The sequence below is a fragment of the Rhyacophila brunnea genome, unplaced genomic scaffold (genome assembly GCF_057557595.1).
Source record: "Rhyacophila brunnea isolate RB1 unplaced genomic scaffold, BYU_Rbru_1.0 scaffold_6, whole genome shotgun sequence".
In the NCBI taxonomy this organism is placed as follows: domain Eukaryota; kingdom Metazoa; phylum Arthropoda; class Insecta; order Trichoptera; family Rhyacophilidae; genus Rhyacophila; species Rhyacophila brunnea.
The window spans coordinates 17,099,943-17,121,794 of NW_028233276.1; the positions used below are offsets into that span (position 1 = coordinate 17,099,943).

Sequence of the window (21,852 nt, forward strand, 5' to 3'; positions counted from 1 at the left end):
GAAAATTATTTTGTTGCATCATTCCATAATTAATAATAGTTTTTTTATATAACTATTCTAATTATCTTGTTAAATTACACACTCTAGAAAAAGCGCCGCCTATTGGGGTACCGCTGGTTGAAAATTATTTTGTTGCATCATTCCATAATCAATAATAGTTTTTTATATAACTATTCCAATTATCTTGTTAAATTACACACTCTAGAAAAAGCGCCGCCTATTGGGGTGCCGCTGGTTGAAAACTATTACTGTTTATATTTTTTTATTTTTCGGGATTTCGGCCTTTGGGCTTCCGGCCATTCGGGATTTCGGCTTTCGGGATTTCGGCATTCGGGATTTCGGCCCTTCGGGATTTCGACCGGCACCCGAAAAAAACAACATTATAAATGTATAACTTATTTCATATTTACAACTAACACTTCATAATTTGAAAATTATAATTGGGTTTATGAATTTATTTTGAGTTTTATGATATTAGAATTAAAGGTAACTAAACAAACATAACAATATTTTTGAATAAAAATATATAAAAAAAATAAAGATGACTGAACCAGTTTACACGATATTATGCAGCTTTAAAACTGAACATAAAATATGAACAGCCAAGGCACAGCCCTGAGGTTCTAAAATGCTAACTGTCGTAAAACGTTTGAAAATCAAAATTTACTTACCGTTTTTCAGTCTTCTTTGAACGTTTAATGGTATAATTTGATCTGGTTAACTTTCGTGCATTATCTGGAGACACTATTTCAAACTTTATTTGGATTATTTTCCATTCTTTGACAATTATTTCGCTTAAAAACTTGAAGAGCACATCGTATACACAGAGAAAACTTTTTGCTGATGGGAGTCATCTTGATAAAATGCCACGACATGATTGGCCATTTTGAAAAAGTGCTACGTCGTTATTGGCCAAGACGAATGTGACCACGTTTGATATAAAAAATCAATGGATATGACTAAGTTTGAAAAAAAATCACATCTTTTATTTGAATTTTTGAAGCAGAAATTGAGGAGATAGCCATGTCTTAACTAAATAATATTATATAAAACAACACAAGCAATCATACCAACCAAAAATCTCAAAAAAGTCATTGACTGGAGATGGCCACGTTTGTTTTTTAACGTCACATATATATATATATACTGGATCAATGAAACTTATATAAATTTAATTAGCTGATATATAACCCAAAAATATTTAAAAGGTATTCAACATTAATTGGTGTTATAATATACATATTATTTAAATCATTATTATCATCTTCACGCACTGGATTACGATGTAAATATCGTCTATATAAATTGATTTTAAAATAAAAATGAATTTTCGACAAACTAGCTTAATCGGATCGGAGCAAAGAGATTGGACTCCTTCTTGGAGTCTTTCAATCTCTTTGGATCGGAGCGTTTTTTTTTTTGTGTGGCTATTATATTTTTTCCCGCGCATTTTTCCGATTACCCTTAGACAAATATTTAAAAATTTGATAACTTTCCATTTTTTTTTTTTTTTTGTATGGCTATTATATTTTTTTTGAACCAATGAAACTTATATAAATTTAATTAGCTCATATTATATAACCCAAAAATATTTAAAAGGTATTCAACAATAATTGGTGTTATAGTATCTGTACCTCAGAGGCAGCCGGATGCAAGTGCCAAATACCCAATTGTTCAGGAGAGCCAAAAAACAATTTTTATTTTAAACGAATACTCCAATAATAGAAATAACTTCCAAGAAAATATACATAGAATGATCATTATTTTTTGTATTCTAATTCAATTAAAGTACTTCTGGAATATGTAAGAAAGGAATAAGTATAATACAATTTTATATCTAAAAAAAATAAAATAAAAAACGTAGTGTGGATTTACATCCTTCTGCCTCTAAAGATATTTTGTTAATGTGGATTTGTATCTTATTTACCTAGCCAAAATAAAACAATTTATAAGTTAAAAAAAATTATTAAAAATTAAAACAAAGCAAAACACATTTTTTTTTTAAATTTTATTATGTCATCATCATCATCATCAGCCTGAATCTATTCACTGCTGGATGAAGGCCCCGCTAATCTCCAAGCTGATTCCACTTCTCTCGTTCCTGTGCGTTGCGTTGCCGTTTCTTCAGCGAGTTCTTGCATTCTGCTTTGGAGGTAGGTATTCTGAGTCTTCTAGCAGTCTGAGCAAACTCCTATGTATTGTCATCGGCAAAGCGCAGATGACTCACGTATTCTCTATTTATGGGGACCCTTGTCATTCCAGTCAAGTTGCCTGAATAAGTCTTCAATGGTAGCTGTAAATAGTTTAGGTGAGATTGTATCACCTTGTCGGACTCCTTTGCTGATAGGAAATGCGCGATGGTTTATGGAGATGTTGTTGCGCTATTGTATATATTATTGAACATGTTTATATAGCGCTGATTCTTGGATTTCTGAGTGCATCGAGTATTGAAAATTTCTTTATGGAATCGAACGCTTTCTTATAGTCTATAAAACCCATGGATAGCGGCAGCTTGTATTCCTGTTACCGCTCTGATGACTTGGATATGGTCCATAGTGCTGTATCCTCCTCTAAAGCTTGTTCTCCTGGCTGGTTCTCGTCTAGTACATATTGCAGACGGTTTGAGAGAATTTTATCTTAGTGGATTTGCATCTTTCTGCTTCCAAGCTAGGTATGGCATTTGCATCTTTATGATATTATGCCTATCTTTTTTATTATAGCAACTAGGACTTTCATCTCTCTGTCTCTAATAAATAAAGCCTTTAGCACGACGATTCTTAAAAAAAACTCATTTTCCCCAAAAACGGAGATGCATCCGTCTGCCTGAGGTACAGATATACATATTTAAACCATTATTATCATCAGCTAATCTTCCCGCACTGGATAACGATGTAAATATCGTCTAAATATATTAACAGATTTAAAAAAAAAAATGAATTTTTGACAAACTATGCTTAATCGGATTGATTTTTTCATGGCTATATTTTTTTCCCGCGCATTTTTACGACCACCCATAGACAAATATTTCAAAATTTGATAACGTTCCATTTTTTTTTATTTTGTATGGCTATTATTAATTTTTTTTTGGTTAATCCTAACATGATTCTAGACGCGCAGATCTAACCAGAGCCAACAATCCACGCCGATCGTCGTGACCAATGTCTTTACACTATTTGCAATTACATGCAACGATTCGATCGCGTTGGTCCTTGCTTTTGATTGGTTTAAAACAAACATAGTGTTGCTATTATTAAAAATATAGGTTGACCGAAAACTATTTCTTCGTTAGATTGGTGTCTACACTGAACAGTTTTCCCACGCAATTTACGTCAAAACTCAGCTGTCCAACCTAGCGAGCGCGCGTTCGAATATTTTCGTACGTTCTCGGCAATCTTCGCTTGCTAATGAATGGATCGTGACAGACAGAAATAGAATTTGTTCCAATTTGCTCCATAGGTAATAGATTCTGACAATCATGGCAGACGCAATCTGCCAATGTAATTTGAGCATAATACTCTTGGTCATATGAATCGCTATATTTATCAAAATTGCTGATATTATATCTACCTCTTCATATCGTCATTATCATCATCAACCCGGATTAATCCACTGTTGGATGAAGGTTATCCCAACTTGATTCTACTCTTTTTGGTAATAATAGAAATTGGTGAATATTCAAAATTTGTGATTTTATATATCTACCCATTTATAATGTCATTATCAACCTGTGTCAATCCACTGCTGGATGAAGGCCTCTCTAAGCTGATCTTTGGGTCTTACAAATTAATATTCTTATCAGAATTGTTCTATTCCTCTCAGATATATGCATTGCTTCATTATTTATCAACATTTGCTTCGATATGAATGTCCCGCACCGGGAAACTATATTATTTGTCAAAAATTTAAATCAAAACTTGATTTTTTAAATATTATTCTATGGCTGCAAGCATTTAATATTTATAGACATTGAAACAAAATAATGTTTAAATTTATTTTGTACACTGCTAATCTTCTTCTATTATCTAAATGGGACCCGTGTGAGATTAATATTCACGTTATATTGGATCGCTTTTTATGATAATCATAATATATTATATCGCTTTATATTTGAATGATTGAGATGTATAATTGATCATATTTAAGTGCACGTGATTTAATGAAACATTATACACATATTGATCAAAATATTAGTGGTAGCAATCTGCGATTGCCAGCTTCTCCTAGAACTAGCAGCCTGAGGTGGTATCAGACGACATTCTGAAGGCTAGACTACAGATTAAACTACTCATATGACCTCAAATTTATATTGGCAGTGACGACTTGCAAATCAGCGAAATGTCAAACTGTCTGATGTGCATGAAAATTCTTCCCAAAGGGAAAACTATAACTTCACAATTTTATTAAAATCCAACACCATGTCACTGTGATGAAAAACTGTTTGCAAGACCTATCGAGATAGAGTGGCGAGACCCAGCTGGCTCAGCTAGTTTATTTTAATACAAAATGGGTTTTCTTCAGAGCTCCAATCTCTTTGTAATAAGTAGGTAGGTACCTACTACAGCCGTAGACGTACTTTGGTAGAGCGAATTCAACATTTAAAATTTGATATTATCTTCTTCCAACTTACCTTCATATATAATTTTACCAGAATTCCTACTATCAGAGGATGAGTATCGTAGATTTGCAAAAACATGAAGATTTTTATTAATAATTAGAATACTATACTTCGTCACCGTTTTAGCAAAACCATCTATGTGTCACTTTTATCAAAAATGACTTTTAAATACCAAGTCATTCCTTATTTTTCTCTCTATAGGCCAGTAAAATGATCTATGTGTTGGGTAAACTCGCTCCGAAGTTATTTCAAAAAATAAAAAACAGCTATGTGTAAGGTTCAAAAACCACGGTTCACAAAAACAACTATGTGTATATTATAGTAACATATAGATGGTATTTTGATATCGAGAGTGTAATGTTTTTTTACAGTTTGGCTACACATAGTTTGTTTCTATGTTATATGCTATGCATTATGGTCTTGCACGACGGTTTGAAAGATGCTTTCTCAAAAAGAGAGACAGGAAATATTCAATAATTTCTGGAAGATGCCTACATGGTCAATAGGGTATAGGCGAGAATTAATTTAAAAGTTGGATAAACAACTACAAACGTCTCGATGACAGTGGCCAATTGAAAGCAACAATGACAGGTAATAAGAATCTGACTGAAGATAAATAATTGGTAGTGCAACCAAAAATCAAAACGGAGAGATTTGTGGAAAAATGTTACATTATGGTTGGATCTAATTCCAAAGTTCCCAGCCATTATTGCAGAGAAAATACCTCCAGGGTGTATGTGGAATCGTGTTTCCGATCCAAAATACAAATGCATGATGAATATAAAAAATGGTCTCTGGAAAATGGTCATTCAGCAGCAGAATATACTCCAGTATATTTACCACCAAAAAATTAGTATCCACCAACCACGTAAATATCAGTGTGCCATCACTGCCATCTGCTGTAGTTATAAAATGAAGAATGTTTCAGAAATGGAATACAATAGCCACATTATTAAAAAAAAAAAAGATGCAAGAAGACCAAAAATTAAATGAAGGAGAGTACCAGAAGTATTACTGGACGGTTAGTAATCACAATGGATCTCCAAAGTGTGCTGCTATGTCCAAAAAACAGGCACAAATGTATTATAAACAAAAGCTGCAACTACACAATTTCACCATATACATTCTTCATAATGTATCTTCTAATGAATTTGTCTCATCTCATCGAAAGCAGGACAATACAATGAAATAATTCTAAAATCGGATGGGTGTGGATATCGAAACCGAAATAAATTATTCGCTACTGCTCTAAGTTATATCTTTAGAGAGAAAAAAAACATCGAGATTCAACAGCTTTTTCTTGAAAGAGGCCACACCATGATGGAGGCCGATAGTGCACATGCCACCTTGGAAAAGTATTTTAAGCCTCCAATATATTCACCGTCTGATTATATAGCACGTATGCGGCTAGCAAGACCAAAACAACCTTATAAAATTAATGTCATTGATTTTTAATTTTTAAGAATTATGGATAAGATTAAATCTGGATTAAGTTCAATCAGACCAGGAAAACGAATCGGAGATCCTGTTGTATATGATATTAAAATGTTACAGTATCTACCAGATGGAACAATCTTTTACAAACTCAACTTTATCAGTGCAACCGTTTGACTGCCTTTGTAATATATATAATGAATCATTGCCAATATCGCAGTCGAAATACATACATCTTCAGGAATTAAAAAGTGTAATAGAGAAAGATCACCACTATTTCTACGATAACCTAACATTTAAACCTGCTAATAGAAAGTAAACGAACTTATAAATATAATACGAGTATCATCTCACTATTGCATTAATAATTAATAAAATGATATTGCAATTATTTATCACTAACGCACTATGTATATTTCAACTATTATTTATGTAACAGTTTTTCATGAGTTTATTATTATTCACATTTTGATGAATAAATTAAACTATGTGTATTTACAAAACGGTCAAAACAACTTATGTGACATCACAAACTGTATTTTTATTATTTTTGTATTAAAAATAAAAGATTTTTGTAAACAAAATAATAATCTTCGACCATTTTCTGATTATAATAAAGCATTTTTCATAAATTTAATGTTTAAATGTAACATTATTTTTTTATTCAGTTTTATCCTTCTCCTGCACAATTTGAGAAAGTGCACATAGATGGTTTTGCTAAAACGGTGACGACTTATACCTAAACAATGCTCCCTAATGCACACAGCTGAGTTCCTTGAGGTGGGACTGACACATCGTAGACACCATATGAATCTATATCCAATCTACGGCCAAGTGCAAAGATAAATAGGTTATATAAAGGACAATAAAGAATAAAACGAAATTGCTGACACAAAATAAATAATACCGTTTAATGGCAACTGTTACACAAAACGAACATACACAATATCCATTTTTAAACATTTTTTTTCAAAAAAAATTCTCAATACTCGCTAGAAAGGTGACTACAAAATATGTGACACTCATGTCTTTGGTTTATTTGTCATCTATATAAAAATATGGCAAAATACAATTGTCTATATTCCCTATTATCTATGTTAGTTATCATATTATTATTTCGCAGAATAATCACTTTATTCTGCTTGACTATTTTAAATGACATACATTGTTAATATTTAAGTTCTAGTACATTTTTCACACTCAAAGCTAACTGTAACAATACCGGACAAAGTGGATTGTGAAAAAACTATCTATTATGTATGTATCTGTTATGAGTACCTAGATATGGGATTCAAATATGCAAATCAACAATTTATACTAATCAATGTATACACAAAAGACAATTAAAGTGGTAATTAAATGAGTAGAAGTGTCATATAACTAAAAAACTATGTGTTAGCAGATTCCATATCAATGTGGGAAACAAGATGTTATTATATTCATAGCAACATATATAATTTGAATGAGTTGGCATTTGTCCTGCTTCAAAAACTCAAAACATTAAGAAACATGAGAAATATCCATTCTTTTCATGGATTTGAGAATGTGGCCTACCTGGTTACAGAATGTTGATAATAGTTATGTGGAATTTACAATCGTATACTGTAAATTTTAAGTCAATTTACTCAACTTGGTCACCGGTGCACCTCAACTGTAGTTTCTTGTAAAAAGCCTGTTATTTCTGTTTCATCGCAAAATTGGTTGGGATGAAAACATACAATTTTATTCAAAAGTAATTAACCAATAACGGGAATAATTGACAAAATAATGAAAAAGTTTACTTTGGTTACAGGCAAAATTTTTATAAACAAGTTTATTGTGCAACACTATTTCCATTGCAATTTTGTTGTTGTTGTAGTAATTATCCACAATCCACTTATTAGGCATTTTTGTGTGCTTTAGAAATTATTTTATTTCATAACAGCTTTCCGAGAATAGCGTTAAAAGGAAAACATTCTATACACACAATAATATTGTAATCATCCTACACTTAATAATTATTAATTACATTTCGAAATGAAACCAACTTAGACCGAAATTATCCTTCCTTCGATTGTCATTAAGTAGAGAATATTTTTCCAATTTTCTTTTCGCATTCCAAAACAAAATTTATGGAGTCCGAAGTTTTTCATCAAAAAGTAAGTCGGATTATTAATAATGAAGATTGACTAGACTTTGTCAGATAAACATATTATTACATAAATATAAAATAAGTTTTACCGGTACACTAACTGAAATTAGTCGGATGATCAATATAGGAACTAAATATTATTTGCACATTTATTTCTTTCAATAATACTGGTCAAATGACAATGACTGCGGTGAAACATGTCGCAAACCCGATATTTGTCACGCTGACTAACGAGAACACAAATTTCAGTTGTATACATACCTAACTACAAATATTGAGATATGATTAAAAATATTCCTTCAGAAATTTCACAATAATAGTTGATTGATGAATATAAAAATATTCGATAAACAACATTCACAAAACTTTTCATAAAAAAACATAACAAAAACTGTAAATAAATAATAATAGTGCAAATAAAAAGTGCTTAATTATTATTGTAACAAACAAAAAAATATGTTCTAACCAAAAATGTTCAAGAAACCGTTCTTCTGCCGGATGAAACCGTCTTTGGTTTCAATATCAAATTTGTCATAAGTGTCATTTTACTATGCGACAAACAATAAATGCCTGTTTACTCTTAAAAATTAGTAGACCAGCATCTTTATTCCATCGCACGTGGTTATTACCTAAATAACCCCAAGTAACCAAGGTAATAACAACTCAATAATCCCGTTGCGTTATATTCCACTCGCGGTGGGTGCAATGGAATAGAGTTGCAGAGGTTCTTTTTTTTGCTACACTTTCATACATTTCGGCTCCGTCGCTAAAGAAGAAAGTTTTCTGCAATATCTTTGGTTTCAACAGTTTTAAGATTCACATGTAAAAATAATTGAAGTGTGCATTTGGCTAAGAAATTTTGATTGTATATTATCGGTACATAAAAATATTTGGTAGGGTATAAAAATTCTAAAAAATACACATGTAATGGTATACAAAAGCGATAATACCAAGTAAATAAATAAAAATGATTGCACTTATTTAATTTACAAACAACACAAAACAAATACATACGTAAGTAGCGACTTTTCACAAAAAAAATGTTAAATATGTAATTTCTTATTTCTGATCAATCTCACATGTTTCATCTAAAACTAACGCTATGTCTAATTTGAGGCGTAATTATATTTTTTGTGAGGTAAAACCGGTACTGACATCGTTCAGCTATTTGTACTATTGTGTTCAGTGGATAAGTAGCAGTAGCCTTTCAAGTATCATAAGTCCTTTTCTAATAAACAAAGCCTTCATAACTGCACTGATGTCTTAATACAATAGTGTTCATGTTTACTATAGGTAAATTTCTTCTAATAACCTGGCCAATGTATCAAAAATAATAGAAGCAAGTGTACCGACAGCTTTTTAAAAATATTTTATTGTGATACTCTGAAAATATCGAAATGGTTAGTAGATTTATTACTTATACTGTATTAAAAATTGTCCACAAATAAAAGTTGATAATTACTACATTAAAACAGTATTACAAATCGACTGTGTTTAGGAAAAAGGGCGTAACCCTCGATTTTTCGAAAAGTACTTTTATTAGATATATTAACAATATATACAACTAAATACACGTTCTATAAAAAGGAAGTAAGCCGCAAATGCCGAATTATTATCTAAATTCAGGTTTTAATTAAGATTAATTAATCTTTAATTTATGGAAAAAAGCATTTATCCTCAATTTTAATGATTTTTCTGTAATAACTTCTTCAATTATTATTAGATCGAAAATATATTACACCAAATCATCAATCATCATGCACCCAATGTCTGTGCCTATTTTTTTTTTTAATATTAAACTAAAATCTATCAAAAAAACATTTTTTGCCTCACCTATAAAATTTGTTCTGTGAGGGTTACGCCCTTTTCCCTAAACATGGTCGAAATGCTATAGATTAAAATGTGGTTATTACTGTAAAAATTGAGATGTGGCTGATATCATTAATACATTGATTGGATTTTGAAGGGATGAATTCTTTTAATATTATAATGATTTAATACATACATAATAAACAATGATAACATGTGAAGTAAACAAGAAATTTACCTATACTTTGGTTAATTATAATTCTCAAATAAAGTAGATAGAAAGCTGCCTTCTATAGCATGGGTATCTCAACCAGCAAGGAATACTTGGACTGGTTTTAAAACTTAGTAAATATGTTTATATTACTTTAACATGCACAAATTTTATCATTTCATAAGAGTTATCGCAGAGCTGTACCTACAAAAATAAAAACACCTTACAAACATTAGTACCTATAGATACGATACGCGTCTTTCTACTGTAAAAAAAAATTAACTAATTGTAAAACGCTAAAATCAGCTGAGTGATAACCGTTAATAATAAAAAAAAAACAATTTTAATATATACAGCAGGTACAAATTGTCCATATTCTGATAAAACAATGTGAAAATAGCTTTGCGTAGTTGAAAGTTGTCATGCGGCGGGGCGGTATTCGTTGTATGACTTGAATTGAAGATGTCGCCCATCACTTTCATAGTAAGAATTTATTTGAACAACCAATTGCAGCACTAAAATCTTATTGCTAAATGAACAAGCAAAACACAAAAACTAATCGGCTAACTGCAAACGTCTTAATTACTTTCTGTTTACAAGTCTGTCAGTCAAGACGTAAGTCAATTTAAAATTAACTTTCACAGTGTTTCAGGCTATTTCGAATTCATTCTAATATTTCCGTTTATAAATGCGCAGGTCACTTAAAACCAGACGATTGACTCTTGTAACGACTCTGCAACCCAACACCCTACACAAATCGACATGCAGTAAAGTCAACAGTCTCTTCATTTGATTGGTAGTTGAAATTCATACTGTGAAAGTGACGGCGATATCTTCAATTACAAGTCTTACAACAGATACCGTCACAGTCATACTCTAACAGACATTCCTACAGATCTGTCCACGTATATATACTTTAATATGTATGCAATGAACTAAATTTTTTTTCAAAAGAAAATTTATAGTCACTATATTATAATGCTGGATTTGCCAGAGCATGGACTAAGTGCGATGGATAACTGGTATAGACAACAAATATTCGATTTCTATTACAATATGACTATATTTATATTTATGACCTGTGTTATATCCTAACTGCACATACACTCTAGTCTAACTTATAATACCTTTTAAAATACAACTATGTAGGTACCTATAATACAGCTAAAACATCACTGTTGGGTAAAGTTATATTTTCATCTAAATACTTTAGAATATTTTTCATACTAGTTATGTACTTTTAAATACTATGTATACAATCATTACGAGAAGGGTTCGGTCTGAAAATAGCGTAATGTATTTTAACATATTATACCTATAAAGCTTCACTTACGTAAAAGACAGTAGTAACTTTGATTCTCACAAAATTTTTACGTTACTATATTTTTCTAAAGCTTTTTTAAATGCAACATGTATAAACTTCATTATGTGAAATGGATACTACATATATTTTACAACCAGTACCTATGTAGGTATATGTGCAAAAAATGACAATCCATTTATCAATATGTAACATACACATATTGGTGTTTTGGTGACAATTACAACTAACAAATTGAAGCGATTCTAATTTTCAAGGTACATACTGTCTTTTACTTTAGAAACTCCATGCTGCAGTCGTACTTTATAACATTAATATTGACATTACATTCCATACGTAGACTGATTGTGGTTTCCATTTAAAAAAATCTGAAACAAGTTCCAGTCTGCCATAAGTGTCATTTTTCTATGCAACAAACAATGAATACCTTCATCGCTCCTTAACCAGTTCTATGCCTTCAGCGAGTTTTCTAGCATGAGGCAGCGATCGATAGGCCGCAATACAAATTTCGTGAGTACATCCAATGTATGTCGTTAAAAACCTGCGTCAATATCGTGAGGAATAGAAAAGGTTAAGAGTTTGTATGGAAACCAGTAGACCAACTAGTACTTCACTTTCATGTTTGGGCTCCATAGAAGATGAAAGAATGAAATATTATGTTATGTTTAATTTTAATTTTTTGTAAAAAAAATATAATACCTGTGTGATTCTTGTTTCTCTGTATGGAAAATCTTTTTTTCATTTAAGCAATGAAATAACACCTACATTTTTAAAGGCGGAGATAAAAAAAATGGTTATGTCAACAGCATCAATAATATGAGCTGGAAGTGTGTGTGATAAAAGATACGCAGGCAATGCAATAGAAGTACCACTGGAGCTCGGAATATATAACGGCATGTCGTCAGGAGAAATGAGAATAAATAAAAAAAACACTTCACAAATGGTGTTTTCATTATAATACAATAAGTTAAGTCATCAGCCCGGTTCAAGTCTTATGATAATATACAAGGTGCCCAAAAGAGGCCATCTGGAGTTTTCAGTTTACACCGTGAACGTTCACTATACAAGTACGATTACTATAAAGCACACGAAATTCTTGATTGCATCGTTATATTATTATTTTTTTGATCGCGATTTAACAGAAAATTTATTCGATTTCGTCGATGATAAAAGTCAAATAGAAAAGGTGCCCCATTAAAATTCACGTGTATTTTAAAATTGACCGTTATAAAAATGTTGTAATATTTTTATACAGCATTTAAAAATATAATAGAGCATAATATGACATTCTGACATAAAGTACAAATAAATATACCATTGCAGATCTGGACTGTGTAATATATCCGACGCCCTCGTGAGAAAGATTCTTTTACGGGAGCACTCGATTAGACCTCCACTCGCCGGATTGAGATTTGTAGGATACGGATACGGGACCCTTTACAGGCCTCTGGATCAGCATTAGGAGACCCTGCCGAGGTCTAGGTCAGGCAACTTGTAATGCGCCATGTGGTAGGGGGGCTGGGTGGGGCTGGCGGGCTGCTGCTGTGAAGAGTTGGAGTGGCGACTGTTGTGGTAACTGGAATGCGCCGGCGTCAGCGCTATCGGGTTACTGTGAGGTGAAGGACAGTGTTGGCCGGCAGAACTGCGGCCGCGCTTTCGCCGCGGTAGTATTCCTTTCCGCGCCATGAAGAACCTGGAAAGGACAAAAATATTAATCAAATTCCATACTCGTATTCTACTGTTACAAATATTATATTGCAAAACCTATTATTACAAAACCTTTGTACACTTCATGGAGATGGCAGATCGTTTTTAGTATGGCTGAATTAGTAACTATTTATAGATAAGTAAATTTATATTCTTTGTTATTGTACCTGTTATTGACGATCTTGCTTTGATACTAGCATACGTAAGAGAATCTTCACATACTAAGAGGACCGTAAATCAAATAAGTTTCAAAACTACTGCCTTATAATATAATAAGGATAACCCCAGAATATAAATCTATTGTAAACTTGCTACAAACAAGTCTCTAATGCAAAATGACTTCAGCGAATTAGATCATTAGGTCTCAGTAACCATATTATCAGTATCACTTTAATATAATAAATTCTTCATTTCCATAGAAGAAGGTTTTTCTGGTGTTAAGTTCAGTGAAATATTTACTGTCACTCTAAATTCATAACATGGGATTCCATAAGACAACTCACCTAATTGTCGATATAGGTATGTTGAATTGATCGGAGACGGTTTGAAAAGTCTGTCCTCTGCTTACGCAGTCGGCGGCTTGCTTCAGCAACACCTCGGACCTTCTTATGCGCTTGGTATTACCAGGATCAGACATAAACTGGTGTTGGCTGTGCAGGGTGGCTTGTTGCTGTAATGTGTCGTGGTGGTTAGAGGAGCCTAGCTGATGGTGGTTGGAGGAGGCAGTAGAGGTCTGCGGCTGCGACAGCTGAGAGCTGTTTCCACCGGCGGCCAAGAGCTTTCGGCTCATGGCCAGCAGCTGTTGGTTGAGATTCGCATTGTTCGGGGCCAGTACTGTCGTGTGCGGGTGATCCTGAGGAATATTTTACAATATGTGAGTACACCATCAACAAAATTCCAATAAGGTGTTTGTCACACTGCGAAATTGCGGAAACCAAGTAACGTTGCGTTTCCGCTGTTTCATGTAACATATATTATATTACTGCGATTCCTCCTATTGCGGCCAGACCCTAAGATGTACTTAATAGGATTTTTATAAGTAAAATGAGACAATATATAGATTCAATGTAAAATTAATTCTATTATCAACTGTCAAAAAGCATCAAATTTAGAGGTTGTGATCGAGAATTCTTGTGAATTAATGAGAAAACTTGATGAATATAAGATTTTTTTATGAAATTTCGAGATTCTAATCTCTCGAGAAATTGTAAATAAGATTTGAGAAATTGAGAAATTTAAATTTGAGAAAACACAATTCTGTACATTGCATATTCAAATGGGTGAGACTTACAAAATGAATATTTTTTCTGCAAAAATGTTTTTGGGAGGAAAACCGCTCGAATAGTTTTTTTTCAAGGATAGCTAATAAACTATTTTTTTAATTCAACAAATAATAATTCTCAAAATTTAAGAATGTAACATTCTTAATTGAACATACATAATTTAAAACACCTTAGAAACATAAATAATTCTTGAAAAAAAAAGGTTCGAGTTCCCATATTGTTTCCAATAGTTTCTAAGGTGTTTCCAAATTATGTATATAAAAAAAAGATCTAGACTTCTCTAAATCTCATAAAAACAAAAAAAAGAATACAACCTCCAGTCCTATATATCTTAGGATCAAGCTGGTAAAAAAAAGGAAAATCACTAAAACAATCTCGAATTTTTGAGTATTCAAGTATTCCTTAATTCTCATGAATCTCGAGAATCATAAGAGGTCAAGAAATCAACAGCTCCAATTGAGTTGTCTTTAGGTACGGACATTTTATAAAAACTTTGCTGAAATGTTCCATCTACATTCTACAGCATTTATTTATGTGACCATACTACTTAAGAGCATACTTCAGTGAAACGGCAAATAATTTTCAACTATAGGTGCGACGAAATTTTGGACCCACTGGCAATTGGAGAGCGAAAGTCGAGCTGTGAACACGTCGATTTGTTTCGTGATGGCGACTGGGGTATTAATTCTTAAATCATGTAAAGATGACTAAAAAACGTTACCCATTTACTTGAAAAAGAAAACATGTCAATGAATGCATGTTGGATTTATATGACAAATTATATTTCATTCAGCATACGTCATTTGCACAATCCGCGCATCGCCTAGCCACGATCTTTTTAGACCATGCCTCAACTGGGGTATAGCCTTAATAAAGTGTTCATTAGACCCTCAAAAATATAAAACCACCAATGTTTGTTTTGATGCAAAAAGCAATTTAAAAACATTGCTATATTCAACATGTGCTGGTCTGATGAACAAGCATTCAACTTTTTGTGTAAAAATGTTATGTTGAGTGACTGACATTGAATACCTGTTTAATGATGAATGCGGGCGGTTCGCAACTGTCGGAAGAGTGCATGGTGTGGGCGTTGTAATTGTGATCCTCATTGGAGATTACGGAAGCAGTCAGAGGACCGGATAGAGGAGACGGCGATCGCGACGTGTCATACTCGCAAGTCACGTTGGCTATTGCAAAGTCTGTGGAAATATTACATTGTTAGTAACTCTCATAATTTACTGACAGTTAAATTAGGAAGGTTTGATAATAATTTGTGAAACATTGTATTAACTGTTCTCATTTAATGCCACCAAAATAAGTGTCTCATGGTTAAATCTTTTGTATAAAAGTTTTCAAATAAATTTAATAACAATTTGTCAATACTTCTAAAATCAACAAATACCCATAAAAATCACATTATAAATGTCATATTTAGCTTTTGAATTGTTTAAATTTATATAAAATTAATAAATTAATTAAAATAAAAACAAGATCACAACCAGTTTTGTCCTTAGCAGGACAATCCGATGTCCTGTTGAGCATATGAAACAGATCCTGACCATTATTAATATCAAAATACAACTTCAAAATCAAGATTTATTACATTTTTGTGAAGTTTTGTGGAATTTACGACGGTTTATTTGTTTGAACTGACACAAAATGTCTAATTCAGTGGATTATATTTTAAACGAAATAAAGAATGAGACATTTAACTATGATAAACGTCTACAAGCGAAGATATTAGGCAGGTACATGCCGGATATGAAAATAGATCAAACAAGGAAAAAGAAAAGCAAAGATGTTAACAGATATTTCAACAAGAAAAGCTATCATTTTTGCGAATGGATATGTGGTTGCGATCGAAGGAATTTATTTTTTGGTTTTCATTGTTTAATTTTTGATTGCAAAAATGAAAAGCAATGGACAGAATTTGGTGTTGGTGATCTAAAACATCTTAAAGAAAAAATAAAAAACCATAGCAAGTCAACAGCACATATAAATAATTCTATGAGTTTTGTTTTATTAGGAACAACAGATATCCGAATTCAGTTAGATTGTGCGTACCGCAGATCGATTGCTGATCACAATGAAACTGTCGATAAAAATCGTTTAATTTTAACAAAAATATTAAAGTGTATTCAATTTTGCGGATCGCTTGAGCTGGCCTTACGAGGCCATGATGAGTCTAAAGAGTCTGATAATCCTGGTATATTTCGTGGATTGATAAATTTCATGCAGGAAATAGATATTGTTATGAAGGAGCATTTAGAAAGGTCAACTTCATTCAAAGGAATTTCGAAGACTATCCAAAACGAATTGCTAGATTCAATATTAAAAGTCACTCAAGAAGAAATTAGATGTGACATAAAAAAATCTAATTACGTAGCTATTTAAGTTGACGAAACGACAGACAGCTCCACAAAAACGCAAATGGTTTTCGTTGTGAGATATTTAAAAGACAATATAGTATGTGAAAGATTTTGGAAGTTTGTAAATCCAGAGGTGTGCACGGCAATAGGATTAACAGAAGAAATTTTAAAAGAGCTGAGAATCTTGGAAGTTCTTCCCCGACAGCTAATAGCGCAAAGCTACGACGGAGCTGCCATAATGAGTGGGGAAACTGGAGGAGTTCAGACGAGAGTCCGCGAAACTTTTCCACTAGCACAGTACATCCACTGTTATGCTCATCAATTTAATTTAGTTCTGCAAAAAGCATCCACCATAACCACTGGTCTGAAAGTTTTTTTTGCCACAGTCCAATCATTTTCCGTCTTTTTTTCGAGATCACCAAAAAGAACGAAAATATTAGATGAATTCGTCAAAGTGCGTCTACCGAAAGCAGCTCCAACTAGATGGTGGTTCAATGCTAAATGTGTGGAGACAGTTTTTTTGTACCGAGAAGACATTTTACAGTGTTTAAATTCAATACTGGACAGAGAAAATGACACCAATACCCTAAGTCAAGCCCAAAACTTAATAAATAATTTGGAAAAAAACACTTTTATTTATTGGTTGACTTTTTATCACAAAATAATGCCTCATTGTCAAATTTTATTTAAACAAATGCAAAAAAGAAACTTAGACGCTATTAAGATAAAAACATACATCGATAATTTAAAAAAATATATTTCCGAAATCAGAAATGAAGCTAGCACTAATCCGAATTCCAGCTGTGCAACGGGTGAACATAAAAGGCGACGGATAGATGACAATAGCAACGCAGTAGCAATTGAAGTCTGTGATACAATTATAGTGGAAATAGAAGCACGATTCACATCCAACGATCATCTCATTATATCCGATTTGTTCAATAAAGAAAATTACACTGATTTTAAAAATAATTTTCCCACAAGTCAAGTAAATTTGGTAAAACAGTTAGAAGAAATAAACATAACCAAGTTAAAAAATGAATTATTGGTGTTTTATCAACGAGATGATTTGCATGGCGCTAATAGTGCAGTTTCTCTTCTACATTTTTTACACAGCAATAATTTCAACGAAACATTTTCCGAGTCGATCAAAGTTCTCCAATTTATTTGCGTCATACCAATGACAACAGTTGAAAGTGAAAGATGTTTTTCCACTCTCAAAAGAATAAAAACCTTTGTACGCAATACGATGGGCCAAGATAGACTGACCGCTCTTGCAATGCTCAGTATTGAAAAAAAATATGTGGGAAAAATAGACAATTTTTATAATCGTGTGATTGATGATTTTTCAAAAAGTAAGGAAAGAAAAGTGGACTTAATTTACAAAAAATTATAACACGTTGTGTGCAATTTCGGTTACGATGGGTTGGCGTTATGAAAAATGGACATTTTTTGAAGGGTAAGTAGGTACCTATCTATAACAATTTCTAGCACTTATTATATAATGTATAAAAAGTCAATTTGCAATACGTCTTTTAAGTATACAACGAAAAGGCAAATTAAAATAATATATTCAAAATTGACCTACCAGTTTTTCGGGCCTAAGGCCGCCAATGATAGGTAGGTAGATAGACTACGATTTTGCAGTAATAGCGCCTGTACACGTGCATGGATTTACTGGCAGCAGTAGTGTGTATTTTAAACTATCGCGATAATAACTGTTTACACGTAAAAGTGCTGACTGTCTCGCCAATCTCATTCTTCAAGAGTAAGCGAGACAAGATGTTGTCATTTTATAGTACTATTTGACAGTTGTGAAAATAGGTTAGCCTCAAAATGAGTCGTGTAGTTTGTTTTTTTTCCGGAAGATTCACCACTATCGTTATACTGCACAGGCGCAGATATAGAACAAATCCCAACTGTTGCGTGAAAATTCAGAAGCTTCCGAACTTTTCTGATTCATCCATGCAATCTTGCAACTTGCAGGATAATACATGTTTACACATGCATTTTCTTGTTATGACCGCGATAATACGTACTGTCAGCAGTAAATCCATGCACGTGTAATCGGGGAGACCGTGTTCAATAATCAAGAAGTGGGTAAGAGTAGATAACATGTGTGAATATCTGGAAATTTATTATTTATATCACATAGCATATCATCTAAGGCCAGATTTGGGATAGAACTGATGGTCTTTCATATTTTCTGTAGTAATATAATATAGTAGGTAGGTAAGAAAAAAAAAATCATTTTTTTACAGTACAATATAATGTATTTCTTACTCTTTATACAATCCACACACAGAAAATGGAAATAACTTCAAATCATATCAATATAATATAGATATATATTTTTAATTAAAAACAATCATTATAATATACCTATACGCACATAAAATAACATTACATTTTTTCATTTCAATCGGACAAAAATAAATTGGAATCATCATTTTATAAATCCTCTCACTTTTCTTAAACCAACGGTTGGTAGAAGAAAACATAAACATCGATGCAGGATGTCAATGGAATGGATCTAGAATCTATATACACATATTGTATATTTCACAATGCGTCATGCTTAAAACGCAAAATGAATTCATTCATACTTCTGTCAATTTGGGTCGCATTTTCATTTTAACAATTTCAGTCAATCTGTCTGGACGCCTAATACATAAATATTATTATATTTCTTTTTTTTATATTACAAATAAATCTTTCATTAAGTAGTCAAATAATGGTGAAAATTTAGAAAACAATGAAAATCAATGTCTCTGCGATAATTCACTGTAGTTGACATACAGTACGCGGACTGAGAGACATCATTCTATCTATTGAACCTACACATAAATATTAACCACTCACTGAAGGCTATTAACTTAGGCCTAACAAATTTGGACAACGAGATAATAAAATAACTATATAATTATAGTAATACTAAAATCGATGCCTGTATTGTATATATCATATTTAAAAACATTATTTCTCATTATATTTTAGATGCCATATGTGTAAAGTGAGGTCCAATTCGAATTGGCTAAAAGACAGTCTCTTATACAACAAATATAATATCTCTCTGAACATTATTATTATATTGAGTGGAAGCCAGACCATGAGCCGATAACCGATCATTCTTACTGGGTACTACTAATTTTTATTCCTTTAAAACTTAACCAATGATGATGTGACTTACAAACATCGGTTTACTTTGAGAATTTTATTCCTTGGGGGTTAATAATACCGAGTCTATTTGATTACCTGAGAAACAAAGAAATATCTTTTTTTTCTTTCTTTTGACCATGTCCGATCCTAATAGGATTCTATGGGCTTCCACGGAGTGAGGTTTGTGTTAACAGATTTTTGTTTTTACGAGAAATGGATGTTAGCCACTTGCTCAACCTAATAGGTCCATACTGACTTCAACAACAAATTGAAAAACGATATTTACCAGACCCAGGTTTCGAGCCAGGGACCCACGAAATTATAAGCCAACTGCTCGCCATCATGGGATATAAAATATATTTTGTTGTATAAAAATTATCTCAGGCCTTATTCAAGATGTTCTTTGAATTGAGGTGCTGAGGATTGAATAAATACAAATGCACCGGTGTCCGAGTTGAGTAAATCGACTTCAAAGCTAAATATGCGATTGGAAATTCCACCTAACTGTTTATAACATTCTGTAAATGAGGTATTATTCTCAAATGATCCATTGTTACTATTCCTTGAAAAACTATTGATATTTCTGTATGTTTACTAATGTTTTAAGGAGGGCGAGTTAGGCCAAACCATTCAAATTACAATAAAAATAATAGCAATTATATGTATGCGTCCAAAAAATATAATCCAATGTTAAGACTAAGCCCAGTCGCACATTGAAAATCTTCTCGACTGAGATAAAAGTCATAAACCAAAACTGAGCGCAACATGCAACTTTCTTATCTGCGTACAGGTAAGACCATGTGAGGACAGTGATGGCACTTGGCAAGCCAAAATGAATGACGAAGTGCGACATCTCAGGATTATACCTGCCCTGCATGTCGGGTGAAAATAGTTGCATGTCTTTTTCAATTTAAAATGTTTTATTCCAGCAGTATGCAAAGGTACATAAGATAATGTGTGTTTTGTGAATAACGATGACGTCACATCGACATATTCGACACGTTACAGACGAGATGAATGTAGATGTGAGATCTGGCTAAGATATTTGTAAAATTTCAAACAAAACAGTTATGTGTTTGAAACTAACTCATTTTTTGGTTATAGGTCACATGTCATGCACTATAAACATACCACATTACCATGAATTTCTATAGTTTTGACAGAAAATAATCATAAGAGCAGTGCCAAGTGAATAGGCTTTATGTAAGTGAAGTCGGGAATAGAAACGTAACATACGTTAATCAAATTCGTGTTAATTCGTGCATGCTAGGAGAAATCGCATCTGCGCATGTTCAAGGTTAATTTGTTCCACTATAGTTTAATCCTCAGCACCTCAACTATTGAATTAGGCTTCAGAGTACACATGTGCATATATTTTACTACATTTTACACATAACTATATTATTATGGTTTTGAAAAACTTACTTTCTCAAAAACCCTAAATTAACACCAAGAACTGGTTTCAGTCAACTTCGTAACATTTAAAAAAGATTCTTATTTTTTACCTATTCCTTCATATAATCTTTGGCAAAATTTAAGTTCAATTTGGACAGGAACAATTTATTAATATTTAATTTATAATAACAATATTCACAATTATTTAGATAGCTATTGTAGTATATTATTCTATTAGTAATGTAATAATAGAATTGAAAGGAATGCTCATGGAATGTCCATCTCTTATTTAAGTCTTGCCAACGAGCACTATAGATATCAGTGTTTACCAACTAAGTTCCGCAAAGCTTGCGAAGAACCGTATACTTGCCACTTTTTTTGTAATTCTAGTAAAAAGAAAATAAACAAAATCCATGTT

At 32.4% G+C, this 21,852-nt stretch overlaps 1 protein-coding gene across 1 annotated transcript in view; it reads right to left on the bottom strand.

The window, feature by feature from the left end:
• Window positions 1–11,572: 11,572 nt before the first annotated feature.
• LOC147065316 (uncharacterized) overlaps window positions 11,573–21,852 on the bottom strand; it is a 30,536-nt gene continuing 20,256 nt past the window's right edge. Inside the window, exons 7-9 of the mRNA XM_085956322.1 lie at window positions 15,544–15,710; window positions 13,732–14,081; window positions 11,573–13,214 (exon numbers count right to left, since the gene is read on the bottom strand). Coding sequence (XP_085812448.1) covers window positions 12,980–13,214; window positions 13,732–14,081; window positions 15,544–15,710 — 752 coding nt within the window. The 3' untranslated portion in view covers window positions 11,573–12,979. The remainder of the gene's footprint in view (window positions 13,215–13,731; window positions 14,082–15,543; window positions 15,711–21,852) is intronic.